An 18422-nucleotide genomic window follows, 5' to 3' on the forward strand; every position below is an offset into this window, starting at 1 on the left:
CATCGGAAAACAGTTAACACAATACTGAGAAGGTTGTTTAATTATTGACTTTTCATAATGATCTTTGCTTCTGGATTTTGTCTTAGTTAAGGTAAAACATTTTTTTGGTGTAATAAATACATAAATAAATTGAAGGCATACCCAAATTAATATGAATGTAGTTTGAAATATCTAATGCTCAAATTAATATTCCAGTTAAGATGAAGTTGATGATAATAATGATGATGATGATGATGATGATGATGATGATGATGATGATGATGATGATGATGATGATGATTTTTAGTGGATTTTTTAGTGGATCATGTCATTCAATCTTAAGCGAAGTTGAAAGAGCAACTTAGTCTCTCAGTTTTTCTACATGTATGATTATTTCTGCCTAGTATTTTTTATTTTCAGTTTAATAAATGATTTCCAAAACTATAAATTTGTTTTAGATCAATTGAAGCTCTTGTATTCTATGTTTTACTTAAATACACATTTAACTGTGCCTAAATCAAATAGAAAAAAACAAAACAATAACAGACTTAAACTTTGAATCAAATCTGTACTAAAGCAATGTTTATCAGTTAAAGTGAGGTTGACGTAAAATGTCCCTGTCCTGTAAATAGAACCATAAACTTCTGTTTTATTAGTGTTGTTTTTAAGTATGACATTGCCTGAGGCTCTGATGTGTCTGTTGTTGTTGAATGCAACTCACAAATACATTGGGACAATACAATGATGTTCTGTAGTTTAGATTTGGGACTTAGTTACAGGTCCATATACATTTTTTAAGGGTTCATGACAAGAATGAAGCATGAAGTGTACATTAATGCAATGACCCAGTTTGCTTGTTGCTTTTGTATGCGATGACAGATACATTTGATCAATTATTAAAAGGTTGATGGCTATGTTATTTATTTTTAAAAATAGCTACATCCATTTATAATTATTTTAAATACCATTTACATATTACCTAATTCTGATAAATCATCTAACTGTCTTTCCAACCATGAGCAGCAATTTTAAGTAAAGATGATGATAATGTTTGCTTCTCTAAACATTTCTATTAATTAAGTCAATATAACTGGCCTGTATAGTGTTCACATAAGGGAAACTTTGATACAATAAATTTCTGGTCTTCTTCATGATTAATCCTAGATCTGTCTGGTGATCAAACTGGTGGAAAAATGAGTGCAGTCACAATATAAATACATAGATATTGAGTCATTAACCTGGTGCCATAAGAAGGAAGTCACACATGCTTTCTTACCAAAAATATTACATTATTTCTTTGTAATTATCATACAGCCGCCATATAATACCATCAAGCCCCATTTAAATAATTTAAAATTTAAATCAATTGTCTTAAATGTCAATAGACTTTTCTTAGGAAACTTGAATACGTGTACATACAGTACTTACTGATAAATATCCATTTTTCCATTGCAGTCCAGCTTTCTGTATGTGAAATCTTCTCTTTATTATTACATGTATGATAATTAACACACTGGTACTAATATATTTGTTATTAGCACTTTTCTCAGCCTGTGTATGCACTGGTAGACTTTTCAAAACAATTTTCATTGTTTAAACCGTAAGTCTCTTACAGTGGAACACAACACAACCCAGCACAACATGCAAGAAAAGCAATTTATTACCGGTACTTATTATTACAGTATTATTTCCTACAACCTGCATGACAGGTACAGATCTGTTTACTAGACAAAACATTTGCTCCTTTGAGATTTTGTAGTAAATCACAATTACGTAACTATTTTTCATAGAACATGTTTGTTTTATCTAGCTGCTTGTATTGGCTACTCGGTGCGGGACATACAGCAGTTTGAGCTTGAGCATAATCGACCCCATGGTAGTGCATCCAAGAAGATTCTCTGGGACTGGGGCACCCGCGGGGGAACAGTGCGCAATCTCTATGACAAGTTGGCGCTCATAAACAAGACACAGAGCATGAGGCTCTTGGAACACATTGGTAATATTCTCAGCTGAAATATATCTAATTCTTTATGTTTGTTCTTTGACAAAAACCAATATATAGTAAAAGTAAAAAGTAATTTCCATTTATAGCCATGTATGGAAATGAAGGATATATTCGCTCGTATCTGCTTGAAAAACCTTTTTGTTTAAAAATGTCCAGCTTTGTTCCAGCAAATTGTTTTTCTGTGCTGTGCTATTCATTCATATATTTATCAAAACTGAAATGGAAATGACAGAAATGCACCTATAATGATGGTCTGTAATAGGATTTAAGCAAGGATTTAAAAAAGGATAGGGTGCTGCAGAAAAGGGACAGGGTGCTAAGCGTAAAATGGGCACATTGAATCGGGCTATGACGAACTTGGGTTTGACAGAAAATGTTAGAATGTGTGTTTAATTGAAGTAAAATTAGGTTTCAATTGGTTTATTCTATGAGTCTTTTAGAGCTAATTAAAATTAGCTTTTTACATATATATATATTATATATTCAACTGCCAGATATGTATAATTTATCTGTAATTAAAATCTTATTATAAGTTTTAAACAATACGAAAGAAATGTTTGACAATCTTGAGGATTTAATTCTATGAAGGCAGGAGGGGGCTGATGCTGGTCTCCATGCGGGCAAAGAGTGTTTCTGAAAAAGTACAGGATGCAGCACCCTTTTCATAACCCTTCAGCTAAAACCCTACTGTAAGGAATGACAATGAAAAGGTTTTATTTCATCATGCACTGACTAAAAAATAAACTAATCCCTTAATACTGGTTATTTTCAGTGAATCCTGTGCAGGAAAAGAAGGTTGTTGACCTTGAGAAGGTTGAGAATGGCCCCAGGGATGTGTCAAGTATCGATTCAAAGTTGGACAACAACTCCATCGAGTCAAACGGGGCCGGCTCCATAGACTATAATCCTGGAGGTAAGGACTTGTTGCAACAGCATTTAGATGATCATGTTATTATTTTTCTAAAAGAGTACTGTATTTCTTTTGTTAGATGATAACAATGTACACGTATGAGGTCTAAATGACTCATAGAATAAACCATTTGGAAGAATAAAAAAGAATGTTATGTGATATCATGGGTGAAGAATCAACAAAAAGATAAACATAATGATAGTAAGATATCTTATTATTAGGATTTTTCTTAAACATTTTTAACTTTTATCAACCACTCTTCATTTTCTTCTGGTAGACATGGGATCTAGCAAATAAAAAGCAATATATCATATATCTTAACTGGAATATTAAATCTAATCCCTACTCCAGACTTGCCAATCCCATCCATGAAGCCTCGGAACATGACAATTAACATGAACATGGCAATGGAGAGCCAGGACAAGCCTTGTAACAAGACAATGGGAATGTTGTATGACCATTCACCCACGGGTGCTGCATCTATGGCTGGACTGGAAACACTCCTTGACGGGCCTGCTAGCTGTAAGGCAAGTATTGTAGGAATGAAATTCAAAATTGGTAAAAAAATACCAGATTGTCAATTTACCAAATACAATTGATAGAATTGACCACAGCAGGTCAGTGTTGTATTAAAGAAGTTCAGAAAGGTCACACTTTCTTCTCACCATGGAATCCAGGGTTTGATTCCCTGGCAAAGGGTGCATGTGAGTTTGGTTTAAAAATATTGTCTTCCCAAAAAGTCTATACCTTGTGTACTATCAATAGCAGTATTTTTAGCTTGGCTCAACTACTTGCCATGGTGTCAGCTAATGGCCCTTTATTGGATAAAAAGGTTTGGTTAAAGTTTTTTGGCAACTTTTGGTTTTGCATTTGGGGTCCTAGGGTCAAAGTCAAGGTCACTGTTACTTAAAATAATAGAAAAAAAACAATGGAAAATGAATCTCCCAAAAAAGGATGAAGTTCTTCTGTCAATTTTTGAAAGCCTGGTTTTGTCACTGTGGCGTTTCAAGTTTTTATTTTGCATTTTTTATTTATTGCTTTTTACAGGCACATATTTCATCATTTTTGAAATAATTTCTGAGACAGCTCTTGTTGAGTAAGTTGTTTGTTATAGATATGCAATACTTTCTTAACATCAGTTCAATTATTACAGGGCAACATGGGAGCTGCATCCTCTAGCATGCAATCGCTCGAGCGTGTCCGTTCTGTGGTTGAGGATGGATGTCAGTCTCCTTACATGTCGCAGCTCTCATTTGAGGAACGAGAGATAGCACACGCTCTCCTCAGCATGCCTAATTATACATACAAGGTAACAGATTCTAAATGCAACACCAGATGTTGGTTGGTCTTAATTTCAATTTATATTGATTTCAACACTTTACGTGATTGTTAATTTGAAATCCAAAGATGTGATTGTAAATTTGTGTTCCATGTAGGACCCATATAAGGAAAATAAAATATTTCATTATATTGTTTTGTTATTACAGGAGCTCTCACAGGCAACAGATGGTTTCAGTGTAAACAAGAAGCTTGGTCAGGGAAAATACGGCGCTGTCTATAGCGGGCACGTCAAGAACACCAAGTGTGCAATCAAGAAACTCTCCAGGGTAAATATGTGCTGTTTTATGTAGTAATCCTCATTTCTTGTGTAAAAACTTTACTGAAATTCACTTTTGTAGGAAACCTTAATATGCTTGTTTTTTTTTTATTTTATGCTTGGACCTGCGACTGTTTGTAATCGCAGTCCTGTTTTCTCCAATTCCCAGGTTCTCGGCAATGAGGAGAAATCGGCCATGCACATGGCCTCAGAGCTGAAGGCGTTGAGTCGCTACCACCATGAGAACCTTGTCACGCTGTACGGGTACGCGATTGACGGGGATGAGGTGTGCCTTGTGTACCAGTACATGGTCAACAAATCCCTACATGATTGCCTGCATGGACAGGTGCGATATATGTGCTGTGTTATGGCATGTTTGTGTTATTGAAAAGTTGTGATGTTGAAAATGATTAATATGATTATTATTCTGTGCCAAGTAGAACTGTTTTAGACCATAGAATACAAAGGCAGGAAGATCATGAAAGATCTATTACGATTCGTGCTCTGATCTGATGCTAGGCATGATAATAAATTCCATATCCACTGGTGTGGGGAAAATCCACTGAGTTTATGTCCAAGCCCCCTGTCCTATATTGCTGAAAAGTATATTCTTGTTTGACGACAGACTCTTTGGGATGCCTCCCTACAAACAGAAGTAAATGCTGCGTTGAGTTTGCTCCAAAATGCTAGATTAGTAGGTACATTAAGTCTGTGAATATTTTGTGCCTTGCAGGTCACTGTGTTGACATGGGAGCAGAGGTTGGCCATCTTAAAAGGAGCAGCGTGTGGCCTGCAGTTCTTACACAGTGTGGAAAAGACACCAGTCATACACGGGGATATCAAGAGGTAAATATTTAAGTCTAGATAAGTAAAGGGGGGGGGGGTATAATTGTATTTGATCAGCTTTATTTGAAAGGTTAGGGTCTTTATGATCAGCATTACTCTGAAGCGTGACAATATAATACATTCCTATGAGTAGTTAACCACAACATAATTTTGCTTTCCTGTATATTTTGTAGAGGTTGCTGTACTTCACAAATGTTTAAATGTCACGTTGAACTTTGGAAGTGGTTATCATTTTTTATTGGAAGTAAGCATAGATTCACATGATTGTTAGAATTTTGTAAACAATCCCATTAAGTGTTAGTTTCCTATCCATGATGCACGACTAGCTCATGTATTTTTTCATAGAAAAGGGTTAAGATACAAGTACATGTATGGTTTACATTGTAAGTTTTGAAATAGAAAGAAGCTTGATATTACAATATTGCCACACCTTCCAGTTCTAACATTCTCCTTGATCGCCACATGGAGGCAAAGATTGGTGACCTTGGGTTGGCGCAGCAGGCGACAGGCGGGGAGGTTACTGGGCGACTCACTCACATCACCCGGGCAACCATGTGTCACCATGACTATGAGAACAAGGCCTACTATGCTCCTGAGATCAGCAGGGGAAATGTTTTCTCTGTGAAGGGAGACACATACGCCTTTGGAGTGGTACGTTCACTCATAAAACAAGATCACAGTCAGAGTTTGACCACAGGGCTAGTTCTTAAATGATTCATTCCATTATCCTAGTGATTGGAGTGATTATTCAGAACTTCGTTAAAGTTAACAATGTGATTCACTACATCATTGTTTACTTTCAGAAGTTATATACTTAAGGTTGTGCTAATATATTCCTATAAAACAGGTTCAGCTGAAACAGTTGTCTCAAATCTCATTAGAAATACTGCAGATGATAAATGTACCCATTTAACGTCCAGAGTAATAAAGATTTGAGAGTTAAGAACGATGATGTAAACAATGCTGTTAACTTCAACAAAGTTCTTGACAATCAGCCCATTGGCAAATAAAAACTAATGCATGATTTTAATTGTTTCCAGAATTTATTTTTCTGAGTCTTTTTAGGGTTTTTTTATTAAAAGATCAAAGAATATTTAGAGAAATCCTGTTTTAATTATTCAGCATGGTGCAAAATTAGGGATTTGTCTGAAGTATTGTTGAGCTATTGTTCAGTATGGTGAAGTATTATATATTTGTATGTAGTATTGTTGTGTTCTTGTTCAGTATGGTGCAGTATTATGGATTTGTCTGAAGTATTGTCTTGTTATTGTTCACTATGGTGAAGTATTATAGATTTGTCTGTAGTATTGTTGTGTTCTTATTCAGTATGGTGCCATATTATGGAGTATGTCTGGGGTATTGCTATGCTATTGTTCATTATGGTGCCGTATTATGGATTTGTCTGGGGTATTGCTATGATATTGTTCAGTATGGTGCAGTATTATGGATTTGTATGAAGTATTGCTATGCTTTTGTTCAGTATGGTGCGGTATAATGGATTTGTATGAAGTATTGCTATGCTTTTGTTCAGTATGGTGCGGTATTATGGATTTGTATGAAGTATTGCTATGCTTTTGTTCAGTATGGTGCAGTATTATGGATTTGTATGAAGTATTGCTGTGCTTTTGTTCAGTATGGTGCGGTATTATGGATTTGTATGTAGTATTGTTGTGCTTTTGTTTAGTATGGTGCGGTATTATGGATTTGTATGTAGTATTGCTGTGCTTTTGTTCAGTATGGTGCGGTATTATGGATTTGTATGTAGTATTGTTGTGCTTTTGTTTAGTATGGTGCAGTATTATGGATTTGTATGTAGTATTGTTGTGCTTTTGTTTAGTATGGTGCGGTATTATGGATTTGTATGTAGTATTGCTGTGCTTTTGTTTAGTATGGTGCAGTATTATGGATTTGTATGTAGTATTGCTGTGCTTTTGTTTAGTATGGTGCGGTATTATGGATTTGTTTGTAGTATTGCTGTGCTTCTGTTCAGTATGGTGCGGTATTATGGATTTGTATGTAGTATTGTTGTGCTTTTGTTTAGTATGGTGCGGTATTATGGATTTGTTTGTAGTATTGTCTTGCTTTTGTTTAGTATGGTGCGGTATTATGGATTTGTATGTAGTATTGCTATGCTTTTGTTCAGTATGGTGCGGTATTATGGATTTGTATGTAGTATTGTTGTGCTTTTGTTTAGTATGGTGCAGTATTATGGATTTGTATGTAGTATTGTCTTGCTTTTGTTTAGTATGGTGCGGTATTATGGATTTGTATGTAGTATTGCTGTGCTTTTGTTCAGTATGGTGCAGTATTATGGATTTGTATGTAGTATTGTTGTGCTTTTGTTTAGTATGGTGCAGTATTATGGATTTGTATGTAGTATTGCTATGCTTTTGTTTAGTATGGTGCAGTATTATGGATTTGTATGTAGTATTGTTGTGCTTTTGTTTAGTATGGTGCGTTATTATGGATTTGTATGTAGTATTGCTGTGCTTCTGTTCAGTATGGTGCGGTATTATGGATTTGTATGTAGTATTGCTGTGCTTTTGTTCAGTATGGTGCAGTATTATGGATTTGTAAATAGTATTGTTGTGCTATTGTTCAGTGTGGTGCAGTATTATGGATTTGTATAAAGTATTGCTATGCCTTTGTTCAGTATGGTGCAGTATTATGGATTTGTATGTAGTATTGCTGTGCTTTTGTTCAGCAGTATAATGAATTTGTGTTCAGTATGGTGCGGTATTATGGATTTGTATGTAGTATTGCTGTGCTTCTGTTCAGTATGATGTGGTATGGATTTGTAAATAGTATTGTTGTGCTATTGTTCAGTATGGTGCAGTATTATGGATTTGTATGAAGTATTGCTATGCCTTTGTTCAGTATGGTGCAGTATTATGGATTTGTCTGAAGTATTGCTGTGCTTTTGTTCAGTATGGTGCGGTATTATGGATTTGTATGTAGTATTACTATGCTTTTGTTCAGTGTGGTGCAGTATTATGGATTTGTCTGAAGTATTGCTGTGCTTTTGTTCAGTATGGTGCGGTATTATTGATTTGTATGTAGTATTGCTGTGCTTTTGTTCAGTATGGTGCGGTATTATGGATTTGTATGTAGTATTGCTGTGCTTTTGTTCAGTATGGTGTGGTATTATGGATTTGTATGTAGTATTGCCGTGCTTTTGTTCAGTATGGTGCGGTATTATGAATTTGTATGTAGTATTGCTGTGCTTTTGTTCAGTATGGTGTGGTATTATGGATTTGTATTTAGTATTGCTGTGCTTTTGTTCAGTATGGTGCAGTATTATGGATTTGTATCTAGTATTGCTTCTAGTATTGCTGTGCTTTTGTTCAGTATGGTGTGGTATTATGGATTTGTCTGAAGTATTGCCGTGCTTTTGTTCAGTATGGTGCGTTATTATGGATTTGTATGTAGTATTGCTGTGCTTTTGTTCAGTATGGTGCGGTATTATGGATTTGTGTGTAGTATTGCTGTGGTTTTGTTCAGTATGGTGCGGTATTATGGATTTGTATGTAGTATTGCTGTGCTTTTGTTCAGTATGGTGCGGTATTATGGATTTGTATGTAGTATTGCTGTGCTTTTGTTCAGTATGGTGTGGTATTATGGATTTGTATGCTTTTATTCAGTATGGTGTGGTATTATGAATTTGTATGTAGTATTGCTGTGCTTTTGTTCAGTATGGTGTGGTATTATGAATTTGTATGTAGTATTGTTGTGCTTTTGTTCAGTATGATGCAGTATTATGGATTTGTATGTAGTATTGCTGTGCTTTTGTTCAGTATGGTGCGGTATTATGGATTTGTGTGTAGTATTGCTGTGCTTTTGTTCAGTATGGTGCGGTATTATGAATTTGTATGTAGTATTGCTGTGCTTTTGTTCAGTATGGTGCGGTATTATGGATTTGTATGTAGTATTGCTGTGCTTTTGTTCAGTATGGTGCAGTATTATGGATTTGTATCTAGTATTGCTTCTAGTATTGCTGTGCTTTTGTTCAGTATGGTGTGGTATTATGGATTTGTCTGAAGTATTGCCGTGCTTTTGTTCAGTATGGTGCGTTATTATGGATTTGTATGTAGTATTGCTGTGCTTTTGTTCAGTATGGTGCGGTATTATGGATTTGTGTGTAGTATTGCTGTGGTTTTGTTCAGTATGGTGCGGTATTATGGATTTGTATGTAGTATTGCTGTGCTTTTGTTCAGTATGGTGCGGTATTATGGATTTGTATGTAGTATTGCTGTGCTTTTGTTCAGTATGGTGTGGTATTATGGATTTGTATGCTTTTATTCAGTATGGTGTGGTATTATGAATTTGTATGTAGTATTGCTGTGCTTTTGTTCAGTATGGTGTGGTATTATGGATTTGTATGTAGTATTGCCGTGCTTTTGTTCAGTATGGTGCGGTATTATGAATTTGTATGTAGTATTGCTGTGCTTTTGTTCAGTATGGTGTGGTATTATGGATTTGTATGTAGTATTGCTGTGCTTTTGTTCAGTATGGTGCAGTATTATGGATTTGTATCTAGTATTGCTTCTAGTATTGCTGTGCTTTTGTTCAGTATGGTGTGGTATTATGGATTTGTCTGAAGTATTGCCGTGCTTTTGTTCAGTATGGTGCGTTATTATGGATTTGTATGTAGTATTGCTGTGCTTTTGTTCAGTATGGTGCGGTATTATGGATTTGTGTGTAGTATTGCTGTGGTTTTGTTCAGTATGGTGCGGTATTATGGATTTGTATGTAGTATTGCTGTGCTTTTGTTCAGTATGGTGCGGTATTATGGATTTGTATGTAGTATTGCTGTGCTTTTGTTCAGTATGGTGTGGTATTATGGATTTGTATGCTTTTATTCAGTATGGTGTGGTATTATGAATTTGTATGTAGTATTGCTGTGCTTTTGTTCAGTATGGTGTGGTATTATGAATTTGTATGTAGTATTGTTGTGCTTTTGTTCAGTATGATGCAGTATTATGGATTTGTATGTAGTATTGCTGTGCTTTTGTTCAGTATGGTGCGGTATTATGGATTTGTGTGTAGTATTGCTGTGCTTTTGTTCAGTATGGTGCGGTATTATGAATTTGTATGTAGTATTGCTGTGCTTTTGTTCAGTATGGTGCGGTATTATGGATTTGTATCTAGTATTGCTTCTAGTATTGCTGTGCTTTTGTTCAGTATGGTGTGGTATTATGGATGTGTCTGAAGTATTGCCGTGCTTTTGTTCAGTATGGTGCGTTATTATGGATTTGTATGTAGTATTGCTGTGCTTTTGTTCAGTATGGTGCGGTATTATGGATTTGTGTGTAGTATTGCTGTGGTTTTGTTCAGTATGGTGCGGTATTATGGATTTGTATGTAGTATTGCTGTGCTTTTGTTCAGTATGGTGCGGTATTATGGATTTGTATGTAGTATTGCTGTGCTTTTGTTCAGTATGGTGTGATATTATGAATTTGTATGTAGTATTGCTGTGCTTTTGTTCAGTATGATGCAGTATTATGGATTTGTATGTAGTATTGCTGTGCTTTTGTTCAGTATGGTGCGGTATTATGGATTTGTGTGTAGTATTGCTGTGCTTTTGTTCAGTATGGTGCGGTATTATGGATTTGTATGTAGTATTGCTGTGCTTTTGTTCAGTATGGTGCGGTATTATGGATTTGTATGTAGTATTGCTGTGCTTTTGTTCAGTATGGTGTGGTATTATGGATTTGTATGCTTTTATTCAGTATGGTGTGGTATTATGAATTTGTATGTAGTATTGCTGTGCTTTTGTTCAGTATGGTGTGATATTATGAATTTGTATGTAGTATTGTTGTGCTTTTGTTCAGTATGATGCAGTATTATGGATTTGTATGTAGTATTGCTGTGCTTTTGTTCAGTATGGTGCGGTATTATGGATTTGTGTGTAGTATTGCTGTGCTTTTGTTCAGTATGGTGCGGTATTATGGATTTGTATGTAGTATTGCTGTGCTTTTGTTCAGTATGGTGCGGTATTATGGATTTGTATGTAGTATTGCTGTGCTTTTGTTCAGTATGGTGCGGTATTATGGATTTGTATGTAGTATTGCTGTGCTTTTGTTCAGTATGATGTGGTATTATGGATTTGTATGTAGTATTGCTGTGCTTTTGTTCAGTATGGTGCGGTATTATGGATTTGTATGTAGTATTGCTGTGCTTTTGTTCAGTATGGTGCGGTATTATGGATTTGTATGTAGTATTGCTGTGCTTTTGTTCAGTATGGTGCAGTATTATGAATTTGTATGTAGTATTGCTGTGCTTTTGTTCAGTATGGTGCGGTATTATGGATTTGTATGTATTATTGTTGTGCTTTTGTTCAGTATGGTGCGGTATTATGGATTTGTATGTAGTATTGGTGTGCTTCTGTTCAGCATGGTGTGGTATTATGGTCTTGGCTGTAGAATTGTTGTTTAATTCACAATACAGTTTTAATATTTGTGTTATGACATAAGTTTTCATTTCTAGGTGCTGCTAGAGACTCTGACTGGACAGCTTGCCTACGATGACAGACGAGAGGGCAGCAACGAAGAAAAATACTTGGTTAGATGACATTTCATACTTGTTGAAAGATGAAAATGAAACTTAAAATTTAAGTGCATTTGGTTTCCAGTACTTAATGTTTTGCCACTGTACCAACTATCTTTAAACTGTCTTAATTGTTGCCAGTTCTAGGATTTTAGCCAACTGTTAATTTCTTTGACACATGATGCCTTTTTCATTAAGGTCTTTTTAAAGCTAAACCCCTGTCTATGTCACAGCATGAGTATGTGCAGAACGCCCTGGAAGAGTCCCCAGATATGGAGCGCCAGAAGCGGTTCCAGGATCGTCGCATGAAGATAAGCTTTCCGGCGAGGATGTTTGAGGCATTGTTCACACTCGCCTTACGCTGTATTCAGGAAAAGAAGAAAGACAGACCACTCATGGTTGATGTATGTAGCTTAAGTAATTAAGTGCTGGTTTTTTTTTGTTAATAATCAGGACACTGAAAATTTCTATAAAGCTTAAAATGTAAAAAAATGATAAAAAGTAAATACTAAGATTCAAGAAAAGACCCATCTTTTTAAGTTAAATGTGTTTCTTGAGTCCTTCATTCGAGAAAATGACCTTAAATACAACATTTTTACACTGTTAAAGGTGTGAATTACCTAATGTCAACTTCCACTTATAATCTACAGGTTTACAAGGATATAGAGACTTGTGAGGCAATCCAGGGACATGATTACACCAATACTCAAGGTATATTCACACAAGTATTAAGTTTACACAATTCTCTATTGGTGCCAAATGGCTGGTAGTGTATCTTATTAAAATTTTAAACAAATGTTTGTTTGAATTTTTAGATCATATTGTTCAAATCAGTTCTATTTATAATAAAAATATCCTCTATGTATAATAGCAATACATATTTGCATAACTTGTTAAATGACATCGTTTCATTTCAGAATTAGACACTAGCATCAAAAAAGGCAAGGATGGATGCCAGAGTGGGAAACAGGTTTCCAAGGTCGACCGGTCAATAGCAGTGGACCATATCTCCTTCACAGAGCCTGGGTCTGTGTGTCTGAAAGCACCTCCACCTAATGCCGCTTCCTCCACCAAGTCCCTGCCCAGCCCCGTGGATATGCTTCCAAAGGGCCAGCCAATCCCTGAGGCCTTCAAATTGCAGATGGAGATTGACATGAGACAGAAACAGCCCGAATACTGCAACGTAAAGCAGCTGACCAATCAGATGGGAGATTGCATGGTCAGCGAGGTGGTGCTAAAGTCAGACACCAAGAAACTTGCGGAGATAGAACGGTCAAATAAAGAATTTAAATATAACTTGCCTACCCAGCCCAGCACTGAAAACAATCAAGAGATTGGAGCTGAATTACAGTGTGGAGTTAGTGAAGGAAAAGATAAAGAAGCTGACCACAATCCTGGTATATATATGAAAGCAAAAGAGGTTATGATGAGTGACCCAAGAAAGCAAGAGGTCAAACAAGCTGAAAAGCTTGAGTCTCATCATTATGAGAATGTCGACCCCATTGGTAAATCAGGGCAGACTTCTGGCAGTATGAAAGAGGTGCAGGAATCAAGCTTTGAGGACAAATCCCAAGGGCTGGTGAGACAAAATGCTACAGAATACTCTTACCATGACAACAGAGAGGACATTGAGGATGGCAAGTGTAGCAGTGGCGAGTCCTTCACAGGTATGGAGGCGGAACCCTTCAACCCCATGGACACAGAAATAGAGGGGATCATTAACATAAAACATAACAGCTCTATGATGGAGTTGTTTAATAACTTTGATTTCGCAAAGAAAGACTGTCACCTGGATGACTTGCCAACATATGAAGAAGATGGAGAGTTTGAGATTAATTTTGAATTTGACCACAAAAGTGAATCAGAAACCAGTACTGTAACAGATTCTATCAATCATGAACAAGACCAAGCAAACAGCGATGATGAGCTGTTTCGACAGGGCAGTCATGTGTCATGCATGGAGGATGAAAAAATCTCAAACAACATGATCGTGGCCCCTCAGCTAGACGACCACCACAGGAGGTTTGCCAGATATCAGGAGATGGCCACAGGCGACTATGATGACCTTCAGGAAAGGTCAGCAGAGAAAAATGTGTATGCCACTCTACAGACTGACTGTACAAGCCAAGGAGGGGACGACTCTATCAGAAGTGTTCAGGTTCCAGCAGACTTTAAAATCAATGGTATTAAACATGTCAAAAGTATTGAGAAAAACACCAAAAATGCAACATCTGGTCAGGAGAAACATTCACAAGATTATGTGAATGTGGCATCAATGAACAATCAAAGAAACTTACGTGAAGCCAGTGAAGGGGAATGCCCGGAGTATGTATAGATGGAGGCATTCCAGTTATGTATCATGTCCATGATTTAAACAGTTTGGAAACATTTTGCTTGTTACTATACCCAGTTTGGGAACATTTTGCTTGTTACTATACCCAGTTTGGGAACATTTTGCTTGTTACTATACCCAGTTTGGGAACATTTTGCTTGTTACTATACCCAGTAATTGATGAAAATTTTGTATACTTGGCAATATATTTCAGAGATATATGTTTAAATTAAATGATGAAAATCAAAAGGAAATGGTACAGAAAGCTAAGGGAGTCGGTTGTTGCGTCATAGCCATGTACCTGGTTTCAACAATTTTGTAAACAAAATCATTTCATTTTTGCATATTGACATGTTTTGATATTATAAACATCAATCACCATTCATTGTTTGTTGTCCTTCATGTCATTTTTTTTCAAAAATATAGTTTATTTTATTTTTAATGTGTTACATTGTAAATAACTGTTTTCGAAGCTTTGTTCATGTTTATATATTCTGAAACTGTTTATATTGATGTTGCTAAAAAGTATTCATATATTTTTGTTGTTGATTGATTTAGCTGAATGTTCTTACCCTTTTGGTAGCAATTTCACAAAATTTAATTTTAAAATAAAACCTTAGGTTTTTTGTCAGAATTTTGTCATTTTAATTTTTATCAGATAAAATATGTTTATTGTTTGAGATTTTTTAGAATAAGCAGATTTTTAGCTGACAGATTTTTAATATTTTTGTACAGAATAAGGTGATTTTCTATGTTAAATGACTATAATATTGCAAGTATTATTTTTGCCTGTCGAATCTGGTCAAACTACAAGCATCTTATCAGACTTGATCTCCAAGGGATGATTTTACTATAAAATGATTAAATTATTTAATAAAAAGATATTCTTATAGGCAATGATCTTAAGTCCCTCAATCTCATGTAATAATTTTGGAAAGATGCAATGCACATATAATGACATCAAAGAATGCTCATGTTATTATGTGGTATAATCTCTGTAATTTATGTGTATCTTCATCTTTGTAGGAAATGGGATGCAGAAGTGCAGCTGTTTGTTACATATTTGTAGGAAATGGCATGTGGTGCAGCTGTTTCTTGTGTATTTGTGGGAAATGACATGTAGTGCAGCTATTTCTTGTGTGTTTGTGGGAAATGACATGTGGTGCAGCTATTTCTTGCGTATTTGTGGGAAATGACATGCGGTGCAGCTGTTTCTTGTATGGTTGTAGGAAATGGCATGTGGTGCAGCTGTTTCTTGTTTGGTTGTAGGAAATGACATGTGGTGCAGCTGTTTCTTGTATGGTTGTAGGAAATAACATGTGGTGCAGCTGTTTCTTGTTTGGTTGTAGGAAATAACATGTGGTGAAGCTGTTTCTTGTTTGGTTGTAGGAAATGACATGTGGTGAAGCTGTTTCTTGTATGGTTGTAGGAAATGGCAGGCAGTGCAGCTACTTTTGTGTGTTTGAAGGAATGTGGTGCAGCTATCTGTTGTGTGTCTGTCTGCTAGTTCAACTCACAAGAGCTTTTGCAGTATCATTTGACTTTATTTTCACATTGATATTTTTTTTAAACGTCTACATTTGTGTTTGGTTTTAATAGATTTCAAAGTATTTAAAGCTCATATTTTTTATTTAAAGCTTCTCATATTTTTATACCTTTTTTAAGATTTTCCATTTCTGTTTTAGCTAACTAAAACTATTGAATGATTTTATATTGTTATTATGTATTTTCATAATGACTTGAGGATATGGTCTTACACTCATACAAGTTCATAACAGTGCACTCGGGGTAATTTTGAGCTTACAAGCACAAATCTGGTTAGTCTTAAGTGGCAATTGAGGATATTCGAAGGAAGACAATCTTACTAAACTACTGCTGACTTCAATCTCATCACTATAACATGGAACATACCTTCATTTCATGTTATCCTGGAAGGACTGTTGCTACTTCAGAAATAAGAAGATATTAATGTGAGGAATCAATCAAATTTGAAGCATTGGCAATTAAAGTGTTGCTCCAGAAGGTTGACAAGACACTGTAAAGTTGCACTTAAATGAGAACGAGGGCCATGATTACAGACAGTGTCCAGACAATGGACACAGAAAAGCACTTTTATTAAATTGCAAAAAATAAATCTTTATTCCATTTGTTTTACAAAAATAAATGAGAAAGATATCGATAATAAATTCAGTAAGAAAGAATGTTACAATGAAGTGAAGATTTGAAAGTTTCGCCACTTTAGTCTGAACTCAGACATGAGACTGTTTGTTATCACGGCCACAGGTTAAACAAAATTTCACTAACAACTTGAGTTTGAGACTTTGGACCCAAATTGAAAACTGCAATTTCACATTTTTTGTGACAAATCATTTTATTGAAGATATGTATTTCAAAATTTGAAACACAAAACATTTTCAATAATGAATATGGGCCCTGCAGACGAATTTGCACAGCATTTTTCATATTTTATTCTGTATGCATGTATAACAATTATATGTATTTCTTACCCTCTTAAACAAAACATAGGGCAAAACATTTTACATTTGAAATATCAACATGTAGGTACTAGCAACAACTTTGGAAAATATACAAAAAATATCCCTTTTGTTCAAAGTGTATTGATAATAGTATTGAAAATCTGATTAGGTTTCAACTATCTTTGAGATTTCTATATATATACATATACACGTCATCATACTACTTCTTTTGAGTTTTCAATTTTGTGATGTTAATATTATGTTAATGTACAGGTATTGAAAGAGAAAAAACCCATTGCGCATAAAAACCCATGGCACATGTCTCCAGCAAGCATTTGATGCAGTCTGTCTAGTCATTAACAGATCTTTTATTTATTGTTTGCCACAAAAAATCAATGTGCTCAAGGTTAAGATATTGTGAAAGGCGACTCAGACGGCCGCCTTCTGTGGTCATTTTCCTTCAAACAACTTCTCCTCCTAATTCACTGGGCCGATTGAAACCATTTCTTGGTTGGTCCTCTTCCAGATTCCTTACAAAAATGGTTCCTTGTAGGCCATGACAACCAACAGGCCTGTTTCTAAAATAATTTACAGAAATGTTCCTGAGGTTTTTTAGTTTTTTTTATTATTTTCCTTACAGCCATGTTGGTTTCTTTAAAACTTTGCAGACAGGTGACATGGCAAGTTTTCACTTTATGACGATATGGAAAACTTTGAAAATCTCCTCAGAAACTGCTGGCCAGATTTGGAAATGTTCACATAGTGGCCTTTTATCAGATTCCTTTTTTCTGCTCTCAATAATATCAAAGAAATGTTTCTTAGGTGACCCTTTATCAAACTCTTCCAAGCCATGTTGGTTCATGGAAAACATGGCCGCCAGGGGTTTGGGCTAGTTTAACATTGACTTGTATAAGAAAATGTTAAAAAAATCTTCTCTAAAACAAGATTGTTTTGAGCGAACAATTAACTCCTGGAACATACAGGGCCAACTTGGCTCTCTTGTTTGTTAAAATTATGATAAAGAAAACTTGAATACTGTACAATGCACTTTGAATGTTCTAATGAATCTTCATTCTATGATCTCTTCATCAATATATTGACAGGGAAGCTACAATTACATTCTAAATGATAATTATGTTGTGCTTGCCTGAATTTTCTGGCAAAATATACTGGAGTGTATTGTAATGAACCGGCACTTCCCTCTATAATGGCCATAGTTTACAGATAATTTAAGTATGACATTCATATTTTTAACTATCATTTAGAGTTTAAAACTGTGTACTTATTAAGAAAATTACAATCGACTTGTTAAGTTTATTATTATGAATTTATGATTATTTTTTTACATTTAAAATTGAAAATTGGTATACAAATATTGTTTGTACTATTAGAGATTTCTATTTAGAACAATGAACTGCGGATTATTTCATGTTGAAATTGAATTGTGTAAAGTTTGAATAAAGATCCATAAATATGATTCTTATTTTGTTTGAAAGGTGCCCACCTCATAGAGTCTGGCACATAATCATTATTAAGTATGCAAATGGCTTTGTCTCTTGCGTTTAAATAGTTGATAAGTTATGACTGTGAAACTAATTCTCTGTATAAAATCCATAATGTGCAACATTGACCTCAAAGTATGACCTTTTCTGAAATGAGGGCACAGAATTTATACAAGACACAGCTTCCCATATTGCTCTGCAATTCTTTGAAGCTTGATTGAATTCCCC

General features: G+C 35.2%; 2 protein-coding genes across 2 annotated transcripts in view; one reads left to right on the forward strand and one right to left on the reverse strand.

Moving 5' to 3' along the window:
* LOC128217038 (slowpoke-binding protein-like) overlaps window positions 1-1432 on the reverse strand; it is a 13996-nt gene extending 12564 nt beyond the window's left edge. The window contains exon 1 of the mRNA XM_052923856.1: window positions 1408-1432. The gene's annotated coding sequence lies outside the window, so the exon portion shown is untranslated. The remainder of the gene's footprint in view (window positions 1-1407) is intronic.
* The window catches only part of LOC128217037 (interleukin-1 receptor-associated kinase-like 2), a 20566-nt gene extending 2397 nt beyond the window's left edge, over window positions 1-18169 (forward strand). Inside the window, exons 2-13 of the mRNA XM_052923853.1 lie at window positions 1790-1975; window positions 2757-2897; window positions 3246-3421; window positions 4048-4203; window positions 4382-4501; window positions 4661-4837; window positions 5225-5337; window positions 5775-5988; window positions 11824-11898; window positions 12117-12287; window positions 12534-12594; window positions 12801-18169. Of these exons, the coding sequence (XP_052779813.1) occupies window positions 1790-1975; window positions 2757-2897; window positions 3246-3421; window positions 4048-4203; window positions 4382-4501; window positions 4661-4837; window positions 5225-5337; window positions 5775-5988; window positions 11824-11898; window positions 12117-12287; window positions 12534-12594; window positions 12801-14218 (3008 nt within the window). The 3' untranslated portion in view covers window positions 14219-18169. The remainder of the gene's footprint in view (window positions 1-1789; window positions 1976-2756; window positions 2898-3245; window positions 3422-4047; window positions 4204-4381; window positions 4502-4660; window positions 4838-5224; window positions 5338-5774; window positions 5989-11823; window positions 11899-12116; window positions 12288-12533; window positions 12595-12800) is intronic.
* Window positions 18170-18422: the final 253 nt, after the last annotated feature.

Source organism: Mya arenaria, chromosome 14, assembly GCF_026914265.1.
Source record: "Mya arenaria isolate MELC-2E11 chromosome 14, ASM2691426v1".
Classification (NCBI taxonomy): domain Eukaryota; kingdom Metazoa; phylum Mollusca; class Bivalvia; order Myida; family Myidae; genus Mya; species Mya arenaria.